We start from the raw sequence: 22,957 nt of genomic DNA on the forward strand, positions 1-22,957 counted from the left end.
TTACCTTTGATTATATTACCTTATTTGAAAGATTACTTACATAGCATTAGTTTTATAAAAAGGTAATAACGTGTACCATGCAGAAATGCAGAATCGAGTGATATTTGAGTGAAAACGGAGAAAACTGAAAGGTGTGAGTAACAATGGAGGGACCTTAGGAGGTGTTTCCTTCCGCGTTACTTGCAGCGTCGTCGCTCGCTTCTCAAAGAGTGCGTTGTTTTGTGTCCTGGCATAATATGCTTCATTATTTTCGAAAAAAATACAACTGCTTATAGTGTAGCTTTTTTGTGGTTTGTGGGTTTTACTTACTGCAATTTTGCAACACAATTACTCTTTGTGGAATCCCAATAAAATATGAACAGTTTTCCATTTGGAAAACAAAAACCAAGCCGTTTTACGTGAGGTTCTAAGGGAGCTCTTAACGAGAATAACACTTTTAAAAATGTTTTCTCTCGTGCTCGTAGATAGTTGTGTGGCTTGTTAAGGACATTTTTGTATAAGCTAATACATTTTCGTCTGTTCAAATGCTTTACTGAAAACTTAGTGTAAAGAAAGTTTCAAGAAGGGAATCAAATTCCCTGAATTTACTAGCTGTTGCTGGCTTTACCAAAATTCTACCTGTCCTTTTTTCCCATTCCTAACAACCTATTTGCACCCCTTCTTCCCTTCCTCCCCCGAAAACAAAACTTATTAGTTTTCCAGTGTTACAAAATGTTGAGGTGACTTTTTGCCGAAGAAAACTTTGAGTGCCTCTGTTTCATGCTGTTTACTATTATTTGGTATTTTTGATAAGTTGTACTATTGATTGTGAGAAGTTATTTTAATATCTTTCTTGCTGAACAACTAAAATTGGTTCCAAGTGATTGAGAAGGAACGAAATTAATGAAATTTGTTGAATTTGGCTGTTTCCAGTTGAGGCAGAATCTTACCCTATAAATTGCGCATTATTTCATGCATCCAAGCGAATGATTTAAACACCATACATATTAGGTGATGTGGAGGCCATGGCAGTTATTACTTCGCATTTAATGGGGAAAGTTTTCATTTTACGTTTCCTGGCTCTCGTAATACACCTTACCAACATCTTTAGAAGCGGCGGCAATTTGTCAGGGCCCGCGCAGGGGGAGGGGGCCAGGTTCCCCCACTTTCTGTAAAATAATAATAATAATAATAATAATAATAATAATAGTAAAATAATAATAATAATTCTTTATTGAAATATTCCACATAAATTGCTATTTACAAGTTAAAAGTATATAAAAAAGAGCTATTAAAAACCTATTTACAATTTATTTCGATTAAAAAAAAGATAATATTTTCAAGCAAAACTTCAGTAATATTTTTTTTTAAATATTCGATCGCGAAAAAGAAATTGAGACTACTCTCAAGCATAATGTTTTTGTAAAGAAAAATAAAAAAAAACAAATGTCATGAGGTTTTAAATAAATTAAATTCGGCATATTAAAATCAGTTCCACTTGATAAAAAAAAAAAAGAAACAAATAAACAAAATACGTATCTCTCAAATGGCCCCTTCTACAGTTTCAATGTCAATGTCCGCGTTCTTGATGTCACGTTGAATTCTTCGTAATGTCCTAGAACCTCTAAGACAGACGAGTGCAGATCTTAACAGTGCGAATGAAATTCGGCTTCTGATCCATGACACGGTTTTGGCATATTGCTCCCCTTTCTTGATAGCAATCAGCTCCGCTAATCGACTATGGTATCTCAAGCATTCATTGCCCATTCCGCCGGTTGTAGTGAAGACCAAAGGTGTAAATGTTCCATGCTCAATGTCGAGAACTCTTCTTGAGTACAGGCGCTTTTTCTCATTCTCGTGCGTATGATAGATCTGTTGCGGCTCCAGGTCCTTATACGATTCAGCAGTGGGGTGGCAAACCCTTACATCAAAGAATGCCGATCGTCGTTGCTCCCAGAACCCACGTGCATGGATATCCTATCTCGCATCTTGTGCTTTGTTGGATCCTCTACTTAACTGTTCTCCAGAGATAGGATAGGATAGGATAGGATAGGATAGGATAGGATAGAATAACTTTATTTATACACGGTTTTTCCATCAGCTACTTAGATTATCACTATCCACTAACTATCTATCTACCTAACTAGGATTATTGAAGTTAAAAAATAATAAACCAAAGCTAAACAATAAATGCTGCTTTTCTTGGAGGCCGTGTTTAAAAATCTTACTTATAACTGTGGCGTTTCAATTTAGTCTTCAAATCATTCAAGGAAGTTGCTTGCCGTAATTCTATTGGCAAACTGTTCCACAACTGAGCTCCACTATGTGAGAAACCTTCCTTTAAATAATCAGTGCGCGGTTGTGGAAGAGTTAGCGTGTTTTCAGTATTCCTTAAATGAAAAGAATTCAAATTATCGCGTAAAACAAAGTTTGATCTTAAATATTCATGTGTCATCCCATTTAAAGTTTTATAAATCATAATTGATTTTTTATCCAATCTTTGATAACAGAGTTTTCGCCACCCTAGTGCCCGGAACATATCATCCAAGTTGCTATCATATCCAGCGGACATCAAAATGCGGGCTGCGCGATTTTGAAGCTTTTGAAGCTTATCAGAAAGGCTCTTGTTATAATTTCCCCACACCTCATTACAATAATCAAAGTGAGGTTGAACAAGGCTATGATAAACATTGACTAAAATATTAAATGGCATTAGATGTCTTATGCGCTTAATTGCACCAATGTCAGAAACAATCTTTTTAGAGATATTTTCAATATGACATTTTCAATTTAAAGTTTGGTCGATGTAGACCCCAAGAGATTTGGCTGATGCTACCTGTTCCACAGCCATGTCATTTATAGATAGGGAGGATCTCTCTGAAATATTCGATAACTTCTGCCTAGTAAATTAGCATGAACTCCGTAAAGTAAGCTTGTTGGCTGATAACCAAGTTTTTACAATAACTGTCCAAATTCGCGCGCGCGCTGATTGGCTCGTAGCTATTGTCTATAAGAGTACAGACAACAAAAATGACGTCAAATGTAACGCGCGCGCTTTCTCAACGAAAAAAAAAAAATGCCAATTCCGCTCGTACTTTTTCCATGTTATTGTAAAAAACAAATCGACGGCAGTTTTCTATGGTCTATACTCTTATAGACCATAAAATGACGTCAAAAAATGTTCAAAACTCAAGTGGAACCACGAGCCGCAGGCGAGTGGTTTCACTGCCAAGTTTTGGACATTTTATGGCGTCATTTTATGGTCTATAAGAGTATAGACCATAGAAAACTGCCGTCGATTTGTTTTTTACAATAACATGGAAAAAGTACGAGCGGAATTGGCATTTTTTTTTTCGTTGAGAAAGCGCGCGCGTTACATTTGACGTCATTTTTGTTGTCTGTACTCTTATAGACAATAGCTACGAGCCAATCAGCGCGCGCGCGAATTTGGAGGTCTATAAGAGCGCGGGAATTTGGACAGTTATTGTAAAAAAGAGTATAGACCATAGAAGACTGCGGCCGTCGATTTGTTAAGTACACTTTGCTGAGATCATAATTAAGACAATTATTTAAATTGTTAACGTCAGTACTAGCAAACGTCAAGCTGGTATCGTCAGCGTACATCCTAGTCTGTGAAAACTGCAAGCAATTCGGTAAGTCATTGATATATAACAAAAATAGAAAAGGTCCTAGAATTGTTCCTTGTGGAAAACCACATGACAATATTTTCGGGGTTGACTTACAACAATTTACATCACAGATTTGAGTTATATTATCTAAGTAAGAAGTAAACCATTTAAGACTAGTCCGTCGTATTCTGTAATATTGCAATTTACGTAATAAAATTTCGTGATCAACTGTATCAAAGGCCTTTTTAAGGTCAAAAAAGACAACAGCGTTGACAAAACCACAATTAATATTCAAAGCCCTGCTATCAGTAGCCCCAAGTAATGCCGTAACCGTGGAGTGTAGAGAGCGGAAACCTGATTGATGACGCGTAAGGAGGCTATTCTTAGTTAGATATTTATATATCTGGTCGTAAATTATGCGTTCAAAAACTTTGGCCACCACATGAATTACTGATATTGGTCGGTAATTTGTCGGCTCAGCACGCTTCCCGGAGTCTTTATACAGTGGGGTAACTCTAGCAGATTTCCATTCATTATGGAAGATACCGGTTATCAAGGATTGATTGAATATTACGGTGAGAGATTCAGCGAGTAAGTCATGGCATTCCCTCAATAATTTCGCAAAAATATTATGTAAATCAGTTGCCTTTGACCGGCAGAGTTTTGATAGAAGTAAGAAAACATGTGTGGATGTTGTTTATTCAAACATGAAATCTTTATCAGTTTCGCTAAGAAACTCTGCGAAGGAGTTATCAACCTCCATTACATGTCTGCTGAGGTTAGGCCCAATTTCTGAAAAAAAGGAATTGAACATTTCTGCCACATCCGTTTGGTTTTCCGATTTTTGCCCATTGTATTCTATCTCATTTATAACAGATGTCTAGGAGAACTGGCTCAGTCTCAACGTCACTGCAAACTGTACTCAGGAGTTCAGCCTCCAGATCTCTGAACTCATTGTGACGCTGAATGACGAGACCTCCTAGTTTACAGATCATGGAGTGGTCAACTGTAAAAACTTCCCCACAGACACATGTGGAAGGGGTGTCTTCTATTGGCCAGTCATAGCGTAGTTTAATAGCGTCGCGGAACTGCCTTCTATTAAGGTTAAAAACCAGATCTAAAACCCAGATTAAAACGCCGATGATCCTTTTTCCGCAGCCAGATTCAGTGCTTGCTTGGTCTTACATGGTGCCATCTCCTTAATACTAATAATAATAATAATAATAATAATAATAATAATAATAATAATTAAGTAATAGACATCAGGACTGGAACAACATAATATCCTACAACATCCCTGGACCGGGCTGTTACAGGCGAATATACTTCGAAACTATTGACTTGATAGTGAATGCCATTGACCTGCGTTTTATCAGCCAGGCTATGTCATGTAAGTAACATATGCAAAAATGCAGTCTTTTTTTATCAAAGTTCTTAAATCTGAAGACTACTCCACGGAGCTACAATTCTTGAAACGAATTATGCTGATGATGTAGTCTCTGACGCGTTAAAAGCCCATGGCTGGAAATTTTTAATGTTTCGATGAATGGTTGTGATATTACATGTTTCGATGACATTCTAGACAAAATGAAGGAGTTGAAAGAACCTCAGAAAAGCATGAAAATTGAAGTTGTCACGATCTTCAAGCTTCTGCTGGTATTCCCGCAACCACAGCCTGCGAACACAGCCGTATTTTCGGCTGTCGTTTGCCGGAAATACGGCTGCGTTCGCAGGCTACTGCAACCAGCGCAGTAGGGGAAAGATCCTTTTCAGTGGCTTTAAGGTTAAAACATGGCTCCGCTAAACACCCACAAAGACAGAACAGACAAACTTTGCCTTGCCGACGTGGAAATATGAAATTGCTGATCGTAACGATAATCGGAAAAGAAATTCGGCACATTCAAAGAATCCGATTTCATGACAGTAAGCAAATAAATCACGCCAAGGTTATAATGCTGCCTTTTCTCACAGAGTGCATGGCTGCACAGTTTCTCTTGTCACCATCTCCTTCCTTGTTTGTTAAACTAAAGGCTTGATGAGTTGTAACTGTATTAAATAATATTCAGTCGGCACCAGGTTAATTGCATTTTACGGCTAAAATATATCTTGTTTATCTCTGAATTAATACAATATGTTAAAATTTTGAAGTAAAGTTGGATGCATTTCGCCATTTAGCCATTTTTAGTCCACCCTTCCTCCTCCCGCTTCAATTGAAGAGGTGTAGCGACCCCCTCTTAAAAAACTGCCTCTCAGGCCCTGCAATGTTGCTACTCTATCGTTTTAAACATCATAGCATAACATGATTGTGGTAGGCAATAGTAAAAATGTGCCAGGACACTGGTTGATTTAAATAAAGAAACACCCGTATATATCGAACGCTTGTATTGACTGCATGTATTTTTTGTCATCATATACTTGATGTATACATGTTGTACTGATAGGAAGCACACAAGGTAGCCCGTGGGATAGCGTCCATGTTTTCTTTAATCTTGCTTACTTTCCCACTCTTTTTTCTGTTTGGAGCATCAGCGGCACCGACCCCAAACGTTTCAATACTATCGAATGAAACACCACACAATGTCAGTGAAGTTTATTTGTGTAGCTCAGTTCAGCACAAGTTTGGATCGAAAGGTGCAAAATTTTGAATTGTATAGAGTATTATGCACGATTGCTTAAATCAAATGGATATAGGCTGTCGTTGCAAATTGATGAGATAAATAGCGTATTGTGACATCGTGCAATCTCAAAAAGATCACATTGACTGGATGTGGTTACAACAGAGCCGAACTGGTCAATGCAAACATTAGCAGACTCAGCAGATTTCCTTCAAGTCCTTTGTTAAAAGCTTTTGGCAGGCATCACTGAGTTCCAAAAGGCTTGCACGCTTTCATATTCAGGCTGAAAGAAGGGTAAAAGCCATCTTAGTTCTTGCCAAGCAACGTCGTACCAATTCCGGCTTTATGCTCCCTTTAATTTTGATTCCAACGCCGATATTATTGTTCCTTTTCATAAATACGAAAATTAAAAAAAAAAAAAAAAAAAAACATTTTCATTTTTGAATTTACAGCCTTGATACTACTAATAGGTTCAATACTTCATGAGTGTTTTATTTGTAAAATGATGCTTGCACTTTTCCACCAATCAACTTTTCAATGGTGTCGATTGATTGCGTAACAGTATATACTTATACTGTTACGCAAACAGTCAACACCATCCCCTGATGAAGACCAGCGGTATAGCGGTCGAAGCGCCGCGATCCACATCTATGTGACTCAATCGTGAGACAAACGTTTTCCCACCTACTTACAGGTAATTAAGGCCTGTCATATGACTGAATGTTCCAATGGGTAAATCCTTGATCCCTGTCTTGCGTAAAATTCTGTTCAAAATTAAGCCAGAATTGCACATATAAAACAGGGTTCCAAAAATTATAAGAAGTAATTTTATGTCAATGAAGTCACCATGGAAGATATTTTTTTAAGAAGGCAATTTGTTAATCAAGGCTGGAATTTAAAAAAAAAAAAAACCTTTCGCCCTAAAATTTATTGATGGGCTTATAATGTTCTTTCAGGGGAATTAAAGATAGATTCATTTTCAGGAAGATTTCCATTATAAAGAAGTATTTTTACGGGGTTTATGACTATGCGGGAAAAGCAGATCTTAGCAAGGGCTATTGAAATCCGAAAATTAATTTGGGGGTAACTGCGCTTTTTTTTTTTTTTCTTTTAGAGAGATAATTAAGCAACAATTATTTTGAAAAAAAAATACAAAGCAATATATGGCTTTTTGTTCAAAATTGAGGCTTTTTTATCTATGAAAAAAGCAAGGTTACCCCAATTTTTTTTTGTTGTATACAAAGAGCACTTGCTAAGTTCGGCTTCCTCCGCATAGTTTTAAACCGTGCAAAAATATCCCTGTATTAGTAAGTACCACCCATAGCAAACTCGAGTATCGCCAGATGTGCAGAACGTATGCCCAGTTTTAAAAGTAGGTCCCATCTTTAAATGGAATTTAATTGTTAAAATCCTGTAAGGAGATAGTCATTCGACAAGAAAAGGAAAATCGTACAGCTTTGTGGCAGTTGTTGGAAGGCATTGCAGGAAGTCAGGCGTCAATAGTGTATTTATACATGAATAGTCATTCTCAACTTGGCTGTATCTTATCTCTCCACGGGCAGAGCACTGATTCCCGCAATCTGAAAGATTAAAAGTTAGCTTTACGTTAACGTCTGGGATCGACCTATGTAGAATTGGATCAGATGCTCTTATCCAGGATTGTCGATGACAAAATTTCTCACATGTAGCCGGAATGGGAGGATGTCCTCTGGTTCAAACTTAACTATCGAAAGGAAAACCACCAACTTTAATCATATCTTCTTCTAAAACGTCATGCGGCAACAATTTGGTTTGACTTACTGTAAATATAGTTCGCTGAACCTGAATTAGTTTCATTTGATTAGTTCAAATCACTGTACACGTTGTTGTAAGGTCTTCTAAGGTGGACAAATGAGAGCTGTCGGTTGAAGTTTGGAAAACATGACGTAATTCCGGATTTCAAGTGACATTAGTATTTCACTTTACAGAGCTAATGACGGTTTTGCATTTGTATAAATGGTATTAATGTTTCCTCCACGGTTAACAGCGTGTCTCTTTCATCAGTGAACGAAATCGATGCTCTCAAAGCAGGCACACGGTTTTCTGTAACCCTACCTTAAAGGCTAGGTGGCCGATTAAACTGATCACTGCTAAGGTGTCTTTCTAAGAAAAATATTTTACTGTTGCAGTGCGATTTTAACGATTATTAGAATTTTTCAAAGTCCAAGCAATTTTACCGAAAATGGTCGGAAAACAGAAATTTAAATGAGTTTCAAGAGTTGCCTGGTTAAAAAAACTTGGAATCTTCATATGGATATTATTGTTTAAAGAATGAAGGTGAAAAGAAAATCTAAAAGTTAGTTACTAAAGGAAACAACAAACACAAAGGAAAACAAAAAGAAAAGGCACACCTGAAACAGAAAATGTCATTGAATCTGTTCCAGCTTGGTTTTTAGCCACACACGTGGCGTTTCCCTTCTTCGTAACTTTGGCAACAGCATGATCGGTTCTCTGATCCAAAATGGTGAAATTCTGAATTAGCGACATGTTCATGGGACGAGTTCCTTCAGCCGAACACTTTACTATATGACCTGGAACTGTTCTCATCACTGGAACCGTTATCTTTGGTTTATCTAAAAAAGTTTGAAGAAAAGATCATAAAAGAACACCGAAAAAATCCGATAGTAGCGACCTTCGTTACTTCCGGAATTATTATTATTATTTTTTGGTGGGGGGGAGGGGTATCGTTACTGAATGGGGGGGGGGGGGTATTTTCGGGGAACAAGCTCATGAAACAAAGCAATGAAAAATAAATAGCATTATATTTAAAAAATATATATATTTGGATTCCATGGTATGAAGATGGCGTTTAATTTAATAAACAGAAGGTATGTGACAGTGATACCTAAGTAATAAAGACACAGTTATACGTTCATTTGTAAAATATGGTATTGCACTACCCATTATTGGTAGCGGGGACAGTGAAATAAACATCGATGGTCTACCGGACTACCGCGTGCGTGAATCAGCCCATGCAGAGGAAATCGAATTCTTCTCTGAATCAGGGAAGGAAAGCTAAACTCAGTGCTCTTTCTCCATGACACACCAATGCGTTTTAAATTGCAGTGTGCAGAGTTTTCAATTTTAATTTGAAGAAACGTCCCTGTTGTTAATTCGTAATTATACCAGTTTAGTTTTTACATTGCGCCACCAAGGACGAATGATCGTTTAAGGCTTTCTCTTGTTGTAAAGTGCCTTTTCGTGATCAATTTTTCAATGCACGAAGATATTAGTATTGTACATTGTAAAAGTTGACTATGTATTGAAAAACAATGAAGGCATTCAGTATGTGTATAACACAATTAAAAAGACTTGGTCTCCATACCTTTTGGGGGACTTTCTACTTTCGGGAGGTTCGCTCTTTTCGGGATATCTTAAAGGCCACAAAGTTTTGACGTTTCCTTCGGAAAGTCGTTACTTTCGGGGGGGGGGGGGGGGGGGTGTTACTATCGGAACTTTACTGTATGACGTTTCTACGGTTCCATGCCGTCATTATCACATGCAAATTTTCAGGATAATTAACAATTACTCGCCGAAGGCGAAGTAAATATTGGTAAATATTCACCAATATTAACTGAGCTTCAGGCGAATAATTGTTTTAGTAAAATTACTCAAGTGATTATAAGAAAAAAACAAAAATCGTCAGAAAATGATCGATTTTGTCTGTTTGTTTGTTTTTTTGTTTGTTTCAAATTGTCACTTCTTCACTTCTTCTTGTATAAATCTTTGCATTGCATCATTATAACTTTTAGATTTACTATCGTGTTGACACCCTTTTCAGGGAGTGCCAATAAAGTTTGTTTGTCACGAGTCAATGTACAAAGACGCGCAGTCTGCCAAATACATGCTCGATCGATATACTGTACAGGTATCTGTAAAACGCGGACCGGATGGCTGCGGATGGCGGATGTGAAAATGAGGATGACAAAATAAAACAAAAGAAAAATAAAAAAATTTAAAAATTACCTAAAATAAGAAGTATAAATATATAAATATACAGATTGACAAGAAGAAAAAAATTGAATGGAAAATGACAACAACAATTAACAAAGGACTAACGTTACCCGAAAAAAACCACCAGTAAACAAAGAACGGCGCTGGAAATCAAGTAGGGTTTGTTGTGCCTCACAGCTACCATGAGCCATCAGGAAACCTTTCTTTCGTTTGCAAGCATTCTCGCATGGAACAAAATTAGTCGTGTTTAAATATGCAGTTTCCAATAAATGTGGTTAGTTTTAAGAGATAAAGCGCATGCGAGTCTATTTTTCTATTACGAGAAGATTGTTTCGAGTATCGACTAGATTGAAATCGGCGTCATTGGCAACTGTCAATCAAAGCATCACACACTACACAAAGTGTTGTGTCATGAGCAAGATTGCGGGGGAAGGTTTGTTTGACGAATTGTCGCAGCAAGACCCTGACGTACCATCATGACAGATAGCTCGAACAGTGACTGCGAATTAGAAACTCCCGTGTTTGAGAACAGGAGGTGAGTCATAAGGTTAGGTATAAGGTTCTCATTTCATTTGTGTACTTAACACTTACAACATTTTCTCGATTTTCCCTTAGTGGGACCACCACGTGGCCGAGACAGGAGATCACGAATGAACGGTACGTTTTACTCAGAAAAAAAAAATTGAAACCGTAAAATTTGAAGAGTGAACGTTTTGGATTGAAGACTTTTTCGAGACAGATTCATTGTAACAGATAATTGACGAATCCATAGAGTTACGGCGTTCGCGCATATGAGCTGTTTTTGGTCGGTGAGTTATCACCCTTTAAATTCTGGGTGGCGAAATTCACTTTTTCACCTAAAAAGCATACAATCGATGCATTATGAAGAATATCCAAGGAGGCAAGAAAACGCAACTAATTCCAAAAAAAAAAATAAAATTAATAATAATAATAATAATAAAAATAATAATAATAATGTTAAACTCGACTAAGCACATGAGTTTTATAATGTTAAACTCGACTAAGCACATGAGCTTTATCGACGTGGCATCTGCCACGAAAAATGTGCCACAATTGCGCACGTGATTGTTTGGCAAGAATGTTACTGCTATCAACATTTTATCTACCCATTGTTAAAATATATTTTCTCAGATGTTTCGCGTTTAAGGTGTAAGGCCCACTTTTCGCGGGGCAGAGACCTAGTTAGGGCGATCAGGGCGAGACACTTCCAGGAAAAAATAACAGACGAATGTATGGAAACATACAAAAAGCCACAGAACGTTTTCTTGTTTCTTCAAATTTTCTGGCACGGCTGAGCCCTCAAATTGTGAAATCCTTTGCGTGGTGCATTCAGGGGCACCCAACGACCAAATCTTCCTTTTTTTGAATGCTGATTTGTTACAATGGAGGCTGGCTGAACACGCCAGTTCTACATTCCGTTGGTTTCGTAATTTTGTGTCCAAAAACAACGACTTCTTTCAAGTTCTTTGGAGTTCGACTGTTTAAGCCGGGTTGTTTGTACTACAAATACATGGAAATCAAGTGCTGCAGCTAGAAAGGGAATTCCTAAACGTTAGTTTTCGTGTTTCTTACAGGAATCAGCAAAAGCCGGATTATTTGTGTCAAAGCTAAAAACTTGGATAGGATTGACATTTGTTCAGTTGAGAAACTGAAATCAGTCATGGCGACCATGCAAGTGCTTTCAACTCGCTACTTCTTCTTACAATTAGCAATTATCCTGCGAAATCGCGCGGAACAAGTATCGCCTGATACTTAGCCGACGAGGCCGTAGGCCAAGTTGGCTAAAATCAGGCGATATTCCGCAAGATTGAGCAGGATAATTGTTTTATGATTCAACACATTGATGACAAAGCACAGATTTATAGCAGAAAAGCTGAACTTTATTTGTCAAAAAAAAAAAAGAAACTTGTAACATTTTCCCGCGCGCGGACCGGCATGAATGAAAGTGGCAGCTTTGTTCAAGTTTGAATGAAATCGAGAGCGTTTTGCATCAAGCTCAGTAAAAAATTGAGTACTCGTCTTGTGCGCCAATCGCTCCGGCAAGATTTTCTACAAATTTCTAGCACCAAAAGCTAAAGCCAAGTAGTATTTTGAAGCTGCGAAGGATTTGTTGTGTCAGCTGGGCCGAGCTGAAAGACTGGAAATGCTTTTCAACGATTTCTCGGGTGAGTGTTTCTTTGTTTACTACGCAAGCAATTTCACGATCTTTCCTCAGTGTTTTGACAAACGCATCTAGTGCCTTGTTGCTTGCAAGAACTCTGGATCTTTTATGAAACTAAACGGTTTTTCAAGCGGCTCTAGATCTGATGTTTCTGAGAACAATTACTTCGACGAGTTCCGTCTATCTTTTTGTCTGCCAGATAGCTAAAATTTCTCGAGGCACTTCAGTGCGAGCTCGGATTTTCTCAGGTGGTTTTCCCCATCTCTTCAAGACGAGTCGAGATCTCTGTTTAACGGTTGCGAGAACCAATCTAAGGAAATACATGTACTGGAAGAAAGAATTTTCGTTTACAAATGATTTGTAAACGGCCGTCGAATTACACGTCATGATAATATTTTTTGTGGAAGAGCAAGTTACCGGCCCGGGGGAAAATGTTTGGAAATTCAAAACTGTGTCAATTCTGCTCCTATAGTAATAATTCTAGTGTTGTCAACCAAATGGAAAATACGGGAAAATAGGTTTTGGTGTATGGTAGAATTATTTCAGAGCTTTTAAACTTGTGTCTGTTTACAAACGCATGAGAGCTGTGTGGTGTGAATGAAAAAAACACGGTCACGAAACAATATTGTACAAAAATTAATTTCTAAACGAATATCAATGGTATCGAGAATTTAATAAACGATAAAAGCATCTGCGTAAAGCTTTAAACACATAACATAAATAAAATTGTCGATTGTTGCCTGGAAGAAGGCATTTTCGTTTACAAATGATCTGTAAACGGCCGTCGGAATCACGTAAACATGACATTTTCTGCGAGAGCAAGTTAGCTCCCGGGGAAAAATGTTTGGAAATCCAAAACTGTGTCAATTCTGGTCCTATAGTAATAATTCTAGTCTCTAAATAAACGTTAACAAATACTCTTTGGTGTTTGGTAGAATTATTTCAGAGCTTTTAAACTTATGTGTGTTTACAAACACATGAATGCCGAAAGGTGCGAATGAAAAAAACACGGCCACGAAACAAAATGTTCAAAAATTAATTTCTACACGAATATCGATGGTATCGAGAATTTAATAAACGATTAAAATATCTGTGTAAAGCTTGAAACACGTAACATAAAGGAAAATTATCGATTTTTTTCCGGAAAGAAACCTTTTTGGTTTACAAATGATCTGTTGAAACGGCCGTCGTAATCACGTAAACATGGTAGTTTTGCGAGAGCAAGTAAGCTCCCGGGGAAAAATTATTGGACATTAAAAACTGGGTCAATTCTGCTCTTAATTAGTAATAATTCTAGTCTCTAAGTTTAAGAAAAGGAGAATACCGAAACGTACTCTTTGGCGTTTGGTAGAATTATTTTAGAGCTTTGAAACTTGCCGTTTGTTTACAAACACATTTATAAGCTTAAGGGCCGTGCGCTGCGAACGAATAAACACACGGCCACGAAACAAATTTTTCAAAATTAACTTCTCGAATATTGCTGGCGATTAAAGTGTCTATGTAAAGCTATTTTAGAGTTCTAAAAGTTACCATAACTTATCACGAACGGGTGATATAGGCTAATGTGAGGCTTCTTATCCGGTCGGCCTGCTCTAACTTGCTATCCGTCGCTCTCTTCCACGTTCAACTTTGCTTGATCATCTCCGCTTTTTTGTTTTCTTTTTCTCTCTCTCTCTCTCTCTTCTTTCCACGTTTGTCAACATATCCAACACATACGTATAAATTGTCTTTGTGTTTTTTGTTCTTTAGCATTTCTGTTGTAAACGCATCTTGCCAAACTATCTCGCCATGCAACTTCCCGCCAAACAAACACGGGCGCATTAGCATTGTGGGATTGCGTACGGACGGTCGGGCGGTCGGATGGACAGAAATGACGTCATATCCAAACCAAAATTTCTCGCATTCACGGGTTACCAAATTCTCTTTGCTATGGGGCTCCGCTGCGCGCGCCTGCGGCGCGCGCGAGAGCACCGCTATGAATCTGTTTGAATCATTTCGGCGGGAAAAATACCACAGTTGAGAAACCATAAGGAAAATCGACATCCCGTTCCTACGAGAGCCACAGGCGATCCAAACATGGCTGAAAATATAGGGTTTGATAGAGGAGCGCTAGTGATATTATTCAATAACATAGTTATACCCGAACATTCTCAAAAAAAAAAGTCGCACTTTATGGCGTTTGTGCATATGTGTGTGTCTTTTCTGAGTTAACGCCATTTAATCGATTTTTTTTTATTCCCGGTGAGAAGAAATACGAGTAAAAAACAGGGAAGCAAAGAAAGCGATACAACGAACGGAACTCAAGTATAGTATTAACACGCCTTGTGATGTAATTTGTTCAAACAACCATCCCTCATAATCATTTTCTCTCTATTACAGAACGGTCAGAGCGGACACGCCGACGAATCCTATCCCTGTGCCAGATGATAGCCCAGTTAAAGCCAAAGTTAAGGTAAGCAACGCCTATTCTAGGCATATTCAAAGCAGCTTAGCGCCCATAAAGAGAAACGTGCCCGGGACGAGGCTGTAACCTTCAGATCCTTTCATTCAGCAATTCTCTTTAGGATGCCCTTCTTATTTTCTTATTTCATTTTATTATTTTTTCCTAGGCTAAAACGCCCTTTAAGAAAAAATAAATCATACATAATTCAGTTGCGAGTTTCAGCATAAGTAAAAATGTAAACCGTGAAGTTACCTAATCTTTGTCTTAACCCCATATTTAGATTCATATATCTGATAGAGAGAGGCCACATGACAGAAGCATAAACAACCCAGACTGCTCCCCGGTTGATCACTTGACACGAGAAGTAATTGGAAAAGACCGGTGAGTTTGTGCAATTAAGGTACTTCCGTAGTGATGGGATACTTAATAGATATCTATTTATCTTGACTGGGTGCTTGATAGTTGGGTACACCCTAACACATTCCCCAGGAGAAACCCCATAGAAAAGAAACTAGCCTGTGAACAGGCTCTTTAGGTGGAGGATGGGGCGAAGTGGAAAACGGGAGAAAGTAGTGAAGAGGGGGAGAGTGTTGGGAGGAAGGCGGGGGGAAGGGGAAAGGGAGAGAGCCTCCGCCGCTGTCTTCACCCTACCCCCCGCCCCCTCCCCCCCTACCCCCAGGGTCTTAGATCCCAATTTCTTTAAACAATTCACGCCGGCACACTCCATGCGCCTTGACGATATTACCTTGTTTTATATTGTCAGACACTTTTATCATGAGCCTGTGGCTCGTTGGAGTGGGAGATCACCCGCTGTGTATTTGACATTAAATAAATTATCTATCTTATCTTATCTATTCGATGTGTCACTGTTAAAAAAAAACGGATTTACTTGCATTTTTTGTTCTTTATAGGTTAACAGGTATTCCCCATAATGGTAATGAGGAAACGCTGGCGTTTAAGTGGACTCGAGAAATATTATCTGCTACAACAGCGCTCCAAACGGCACTACTAGTGCCAGTAAATTTCAACACCCTTTGCACCGCTACGCCGCGTGCATTGTGTAACAATGTCGTCTTCTTGGTTAATGTTTCTAAACTAAGCCATGAAGAAGACATAAAAAGCGACGATATTGGGTCGTGGAGAAATAATGGGGTCCATAAGGAGAAATTTGGTATGGATGATGAAGAAACTATATATTATTCCTTGATGACCACGATATGCCGCCGCCAGACTGAGTAAGATATAATCTGCGTCGGACGTACTACAAGAACAAATCGTCGCCAGATTTGAAAAAGTATTTTTTTTAAAATTCAAGGTAGGTATTACATAGCGAATGTCACCATATACTGTCCTTTGAAAGCGTGTATTGAAGGAAAATGGTGGTGAAATTTGAGGAACGGTGGGTGAGGAGGGTTCGACTTAAACACAAGAGGGTATTTCGGGATAAATATTTATGACAAATGATGGGACCAGCTGAAAATTTTTGTACACACCACCAGAAAGTTAGTTTGCCACCACGGAAGACCATTTCTTAGAGACGTCAGCAAAAACAAATAACGAAAATGAAAAAGGCGAGGTCCCACTTTGAATCTCGTCTTAGTTGAGATGACAGTGACGGTGTTGTTTTTTTTTTTTTTTTTTTTTTTTTTTGCTAAAAAGTATGTCATAACACATTTTTCAATTTAATCGGTCAATATATTCCTGGCTTCAGAAATACCCCATCTTCACCTGATCCGATACGTCTTCGACGGAACAGAACATGAAGTTAAAGTAGTGCCCCACGGAAATAGTAAGAAGTCTAATGCTGCCCGGTACGTGAGAACTAAGAGAAGCGTAATAGAAGATCTCAAAGAAGTCTCTGCAACCAAGAAACCAAAGCAAGCCTTCCAGAACGTAGATGTGCAAAAAGGTGGCATCGTGAATGCAAAATCGGAGAGCGACTTACTACGAAACAGGGAGCAGGCTCAAAATCAACGTCGTGGGATATCCTCAAAGCAGGTTGACTCGCTCATACTGATGCTAATGAATAGCAAAAGGCAGCAGTTGGGTAGTCCGGAAAATTATAATATTAATAATAATAATAATAATAATAATAGTAATCTATTTCATAACACTCTATTCATGCTCAGTTGAAATAAGATATGGGAAATAATATTGCTCAGCGCCACTCACGCCATACTGTTCATCTTTAATTTCATGACAAGCTCCTTTCTTTATTTCTTACTTACAACAAACATCAATCTTATCCATAAATACCCCAAAACCTTCCCAAACCTTACAATTCCCAAACCTACCCACAACTAAAAGAAAAGACAGTATGTTGGTAGATCACAAAAACGTCTAGTACATAGCTAGACATCGGTTTGAGCCGCCATTTTAGGGCATCGTTCCACGACTTTCTCCCAAAACGAGTAGTGAGCGTGAAGCTCTCCAGCTCTAAAATTACTGGGGTCTCGGAAAGACAACTCATTTACATCCCCTACAATCTCGCCTTGCTCCACACGCGTGACCTTTTGCATTAGTTCACGTGCTGTCATCTCGCCGCTGACCGCTATGGAGTTCCTCATGGAGTCTACCCATTGAATTGCATTCACCCCAGACTGATAGCGTTATCAAAGTTCTTGCCATATTCCCAAGACCATGAAATGATTTCCTAGGGAAAAACATCAAGAACAAAAGGTATTATTCCCACGGGTGAAACCCCCAAAGTAGTCAGCAGAGAGATGACAGCTCTGACCCAGTAATCCTGGGAGGGTAACTAGAGACCCTGTTTTCAAAGCTATCAAAACTCTGAGACTATTGAGTTTATTACTAATGAAGAGAAAAACACTCACATAAGACATGACTGAATTGAAGATACGTTTATTACCCAAACAGAAAACCTAAAGCAACTTAACATATGTTGTCTGCGAAAAGTTCACACTTTATTTTGCGGCTGACGCCGGAGAGGTGTCATTCTTCTGCAGCCCCATGTTCTCAGAAAGATCCCTTTTTCTTGCCTCGCAGAATCGTTTAATGTGGCCAAGTTTACAACAGGGGAAACACGACATAGGCCTTCCCGGATTGCTCAGGAAATCTCTGACATTTCTCTTCCGGCCTTCCCAGTAATAGGGAGACACAGCTGCCGTCCCGGCCCGGTCCCTCGAACGATAGTGTTTCTCTACCTTCGCCACACAATCGAAGATCTTTTCATGAACTTTATCGCCCAAAAGGGGCAGGACGAGAATTCTAAATTGATCCCGAGGCACATGGAGCTTTCCACGGACTGTTTGGTAAACCAAACGATAAAAATTCTGGCGGTCATGCTTGGTATCTTGAGCCGTAAGTTTGAAGCGATTCTAGCATCTCAAAGGCTTCATATGTATTGAAATCTGGTAGGGGACGAGATGCGTAGGCCATAATCTTCATTAGGGAGTTCTCCACAGATGATCTAGTCATTGTCTCAACCGTCTGGGTTAACTTCAGGACTTCAGCCTGTAACCTCTAAAAAGGAAAAAAAAAATTCCCAAGCAACAAACACGCCATGACTAGTAAAGCTGATAACTATACTCCCTGACGGAGCATACCTAGTGAGTCTTTGCCCTTGTAACATTACATGGCGTATCTATATCTTCAACAAATATACCCGGCGGGTTCTCGGTTCGTGCCAAGAGACAGCGTATAAATCCTGATGAGAAACCTCACCCCCGGGACTACACCCGGCGTATAAACCCTAGTGAGAAACCTAACCCCCGGAATTACAGCCGGCGTATAAATCTTGGTGAGAAAACTCACCCTCGGGACTACACCCGGCGTATAAATCCTGGTAAGAAGACCCACCCCCGGGACTACACCCGGCGTATAAATCCTGGTGAGAGAAAACTCACCCCCGGGACTACACCCAGCGTATAAATCCTGGTGAGAAAACTCACCCTCGGGACTACACCCGGCGTATAAATCCTGGTAAGAAAACCAACCCCCGGGACTACACCCGGCGTATAAATCCTGGTGAGAGAAAACTCACCCCCGGGACTACACCCGGCGTATAAATCCTGGTGAGAGAAAACTCACCCCCGGGACTACACCCGGCGTATAAATCCAGGTGAGAAAACTCACCCTCGGGACTACACCCGGCGTATAAATCCTGGTGACAAAACCCACCCCCGGGACTACACCCGACGTATAAATCCTGGTGAGAAAACTCACCCTCGGAACTACACCCGGCGTATAAATCCTGGTGAGAAAACTCACCCCTGGGACTACACCCGACGTATAAATCCTGGTGAGAAAACTCACCCTCGGGACTACACCCGGCGTATAAATCCTGGTAAGAAGACCCACCCCCGGGACTACACCCGGCGTATAAATCCTGGTGAGAGAAAACTCACCCCCGGGACTACACCCAGCGTATAAATCCTGGTGAGAAAACTCACCCTCGGGACTACACCCGGCGTATAAATCCTGGTAAGAAAACCAACCCCCGGGACTACACCCGGCGTATAAATCCTGGTGAGAGAAAACTCACCCCCGGGACTACACCCGGCGTATAAATCCTGGTGAGAGAAAACTCACCCCCGGGACTACACCCGGCGTATAAATCCAGGTGAGAAAACTCACCCTCGGGACTACACCCGGCGTATAAATCCTGGTGACAAAACCCACCCCCGGGACTACACCCGACGTATAAATCCTGGTGAGAAAACTCACCCTCGGAACTACACCCGGCGTATAAATCCTGGTGAGAAAACTCACCCCTGGGACTACACCCGACGTATAAATCCTGGTGAGAAAACTCACCCTCGGGACTACACCCGGCGTATAAATCCTGGTGAGAAAACCAACCCCCGGGACTACACCCGGCGTATAAATCCTGGTGAGAGAAAACTCACCCCCGGGACTACACCCGGCGTATAAATCCTGGTGAGAGAAAACTCACCCCCGGGACTCAGCTGGCGTACAAATGCTGGTGAGAAAACTCACCCTCGGGACTACACCCGGCGTATAAATCCTGGTGAGAAAACCCACCCCCGGGACTACACCCGGCGTATAAATCCTGGTGAGAGAAAACTCACCCCCGGGACTACATCCGGCGTATAAATCCTGGTGAGAAAACTCACCCTCGGGACTACACCCGGCGTATAAATCCTGGTAAGAAAACCAACCCCCGGGACTACACCCGGCGTATAAATCCTGGTGAGAGAAAACTCACCCCCGGGACTACACCCGGCGTATAAATCCTGGTGAGAGAAAACTCACCCCCGGGACTACACCAAGCGTATAAATCCAGGTGAGAAAACTCACCCTCGGGACTACACCCGGCGTATAAATCCTGGTGAGAAAACCCACCCCCGGGACTACACCCGGCGTATAGATCCTGGTGACAAAACTCACCCCCGGGACTACACCCGACGTATAAATCCTGGTGAGAAAACTCACCCTCGGAACTACACCCGGCGTATAAATCCTGGTGAGAAAACTCACCCCTGGGACTACACCTGACGTATAAATCCTGGTGAGAAAACTCACCCTCGGGACTACACCCGGCGTATAAATCCTGGTGAGAAAACCCACCCCCGGGACTACACCCGGCGTATAAATCCTGGTGAGAGAAAACTCACCCCCGGGACTACATCCGGCGTATAAATCCTGGTGAGAAAACTCACCCCCGGGACTACACTCAGCGTATAAATCCTGGTGAGAAAACTCACCCTCGGGACTACACCCGGCGTATAAATCCTGGTGAGAGAAAACTCACCCCCGGGACTACATCCGGCGTATAAATCCTGGTGAGAAAACTCACCCCCGGGACTACACTCAGCGTATAAATCCTGGTGAGAAAACTCACCCCCGGGACTACACCCGGCGTATAAATCCTGGTGAGAAAACCCACCCCCGGGACTACACCCGGCGTATAAATCCTGGTGAGAGAAAACTCACCCCCGGGACTACATCCGGCGTATAAATCCTGGTGAGAAAACTCACCCCCGGGACTACACTCAGCGTATAAATCCTGGTGAGAAAACTCACCCTCGGGACTACACCCGGCGTATAAATCCTGGTGAGAAAACCCACCCCCGGGACTACACCCGGCGTATAAATCCTGGTGAGAGAAAACTCACCCCCGGGACTACATCCGGCGTATAAATCCTGGTGAGAAAACTCACCCCCGGGACTACACTCAGCGTATAAATCCTGGTGAGAAAACTCACCCCCGGGACTACACCCGGCGTATAAATCCTGGTGAGAAAACTCACCCCCGGGACTACACCCGGCGTATAAATCCTGGTGAGAAAACTCACCCCCGGGACTACACCCGGCGTATAAATCCTGGTGAGAAAACTCACCGCCGGGACTACACCCGGCGTATAAATCCTGGAGAGAGAAAACTCACCCCCGGGACTACACCCGGCGTATAAATCCTGGTGAGAAAACTCACCCCCGGGACTACACCCGGCGTATAAATCCTGGTGAGAAAACTCACCCCCGGGACTACACCCGGCGTATAAATCCTGGTGAGAAAACTCACCCCTGGGACTACACCTGACGTATAAATCCTGGTGAGAAAACTCACCCTCGGGACTACACCCGGCGTATAAATCCTGGTGAGAAAACCAACCCCCGGGACTACACCCGGCGTATAAATCCTGGTGAGAGAAAACTCACCCCCGGGACTACACCTGGCGTATAAATCCTGGTGAGAAAAAACTCACCCCCGGGACTCAGCTCGCGTATAAATGCTGGTGAGAAAACTCACCCTCGGGACTACACCCGGCGTATAAATCCTGGTGAGAAAACCCACCCCCGGGACTACACCCGGCGTATAAATCCTGGTGAGAGAAAACTCACCCCCGGGACTACATCCGGCGTATAAATCCTGGTGAGAAAACTCACCCCCGGGACTACACTCAGCGTATAAATCCTGGTGAGAAAACTCACCCTCGGGACTACACCCGGCGTATAAATCCTGGTGAGAGAAAACTCACCCCCGGGACTACATCCGGCGTATAAATCCTGGTGAGAAAACTCACCCCCGGGACTACACTCAGCGTATAAATCCTGGTGAGAAAACTCACCCCCGGGACTACACCCGGCGTATAAATCCTGGTGAGAAAACCCACCCCCGGGACTACACCCGGCGTATAAATCCTGGTGAGAGAAAACTCACCCCCGGGACTACATCCGGCGTATAAATCCTGGTGAGAAAACTCACCCCCGGGACTACACTCAGCGTATAAATCCTGGTGAGAAAACTCACCCTCGGGACTACACCCGGCGTATAAATCCTGGTGAGAAAACCCACCCCCGGGACTACACCCGGCGTATAAATCCTGGTGAGAGAAAACTCACCCCCGGGACTACATCCGGCGTATAAATCCTGGTGAGAAAACTCACCCCCGGGACTACACTCAGCGTATAAATCCTGGTGAGAAAACTCACCCCCGGGACTACACCCGGCGTATAAATCCTGGTGAGAAAACTCACCCCCGGGACTACACCCGGCGTATAAATCCTGGTGAGAAAACTCACCCCCGGGACTACACCCGGCGTATAAATCCTGGTGAGAAAACTCACCGCCGGGACTACACCCGGCGTATAAATCCTGGAGAGAGAAAACTCACCCCCGGGACTACACCCGGCGTATAAATCCTGGTGAGAAAACTCACCCCCGGGACTACACCCGGCGTATAAATCCTGGTGAGAAAACTCACCCCCGGGACTACACCCGGCGTATAAATCCTGGAGAGAGAAAACTCACCCCCGGGACTACACCCAACTTATAAATCCTGGTGAGAAAACTTACCCCTGCGACCGCACGTGGTAAAAAATACAAAATCTCGAGTTCGTTTTGACCGCCGGCAGCAACATTTTGGGCATCATTTTGACCCGCCGCTTGTGCAGCCTGTGGCACTGGTACACCTTGTGCGGCTGGTAGAACTTGAGCAGCTTGTGCAACTTGCACAGCTTGTGGAACTGAAGCAGCCTGTGCCACGTGCGCGGCTTGTGGAGCTTGAGCAGCTGGTGCAACTTGTGGAACTTGTGGCCCTTGTGCTGGAGGGTTTACTAGCGGTTGAGAAAATTGTACTCCCGGCGCTGGAGCTTCAGCCATAATTCTAGAAAATTCGCGTGGGTCGAAAAC

The 22,957-nt window shown here is 41.6% G+C and overlaps 2 protein-coding genes and 1 pseudogene across 2 annotated transcripts in view; 1 reads left to right on the top strand and 2 right to left on the bottom strand.

Annotated features, from left to right (window-relative positions):
* Positions 1-7,477: 7,477 nt before the first annotated feature.
* Positions 7,478-22,957, bottom strand: part of LOC146477626 (cubilin-like) — an 89,637-nt gene continuing 74,157 nt past the window's right edge. Inside the window, exons 8-9 of the mRNA XM_085113108.1 lie at positions 8,614-8,835; positions 7,478-7,803 (exon numbers count right to left, since the gene is read on the bottom strand). Of these exons, the coding sequence (XP_084969234.1) occupies positions 7,649-7,803; positions 8,614-8,835 (377 nt within the window). The 3' untranslated portion in view covers positions 7,478-7,648. The remainder of the gene's footprint in view (positions 7,804-8,613; positions 8,836-22,957) is intronic.
* On the top strand, positions 10,502-16,891 carry LOC146477627 (uncharacterized). Its single transcript, XM_085113013.1, has 5 exons — positions 10,502-10,751; positions 10,832-10,873; positions 14,778-14,850; positions 15,122-15,222; positions 15,753-16,891. Exons 1-5 carry the CDS (start codon positions 10,693-10,695, stop codon positions 16,078-16,080), a joined length of 603 nt encoding a protein of 200 aa, XP_084969139.1. The 5' UTR covers positions 10,502-10,692; the 3' UTR covers positions 16,081-16,891.
* On the bottom strand, positions 17,766-22,927 carry LOC146477628 (uncharacterized; annotated as a pseudogene).

This window comes from Pavona decussata, unplaced genomic scaffold, assembly GCF_977016875.1.
Source record: "Pavona decussata unplaced genomic scaffold, jaPavDecu1.1 SCAFFOLD_69, whole genome shotgun sequence".
Taxonomy (NCBI): Eukaryota; Metazoa; Cnidaria; class Anthozoa; order Scleractinia; family Agariciidae; genus Pavona; species Pavona decussata.

Coding starts and splice junctions, on each gene's coding strand:
- LOC146477627 (XM_085113013.1), top strand. CDS start 10,693: ATGACAGATAGCTCGAACAGTGACTGCGAATTAGAAACTCCCGTGTTT. Junction 10,752..10,831: donor CCCGTGTTTGAGAACAGGAG/GTGAGTCATAAG, acceptor ATTTTCCCTTAG/TGGGACCACCACGTGGCCGA. Junction 14,851..15,121: donor CAGTTAAAGCCAAAGTTAAG/GTAAGCAACGCC, acceptor CCCCATATTTAG/ATTCATATATCTGATAGAGA.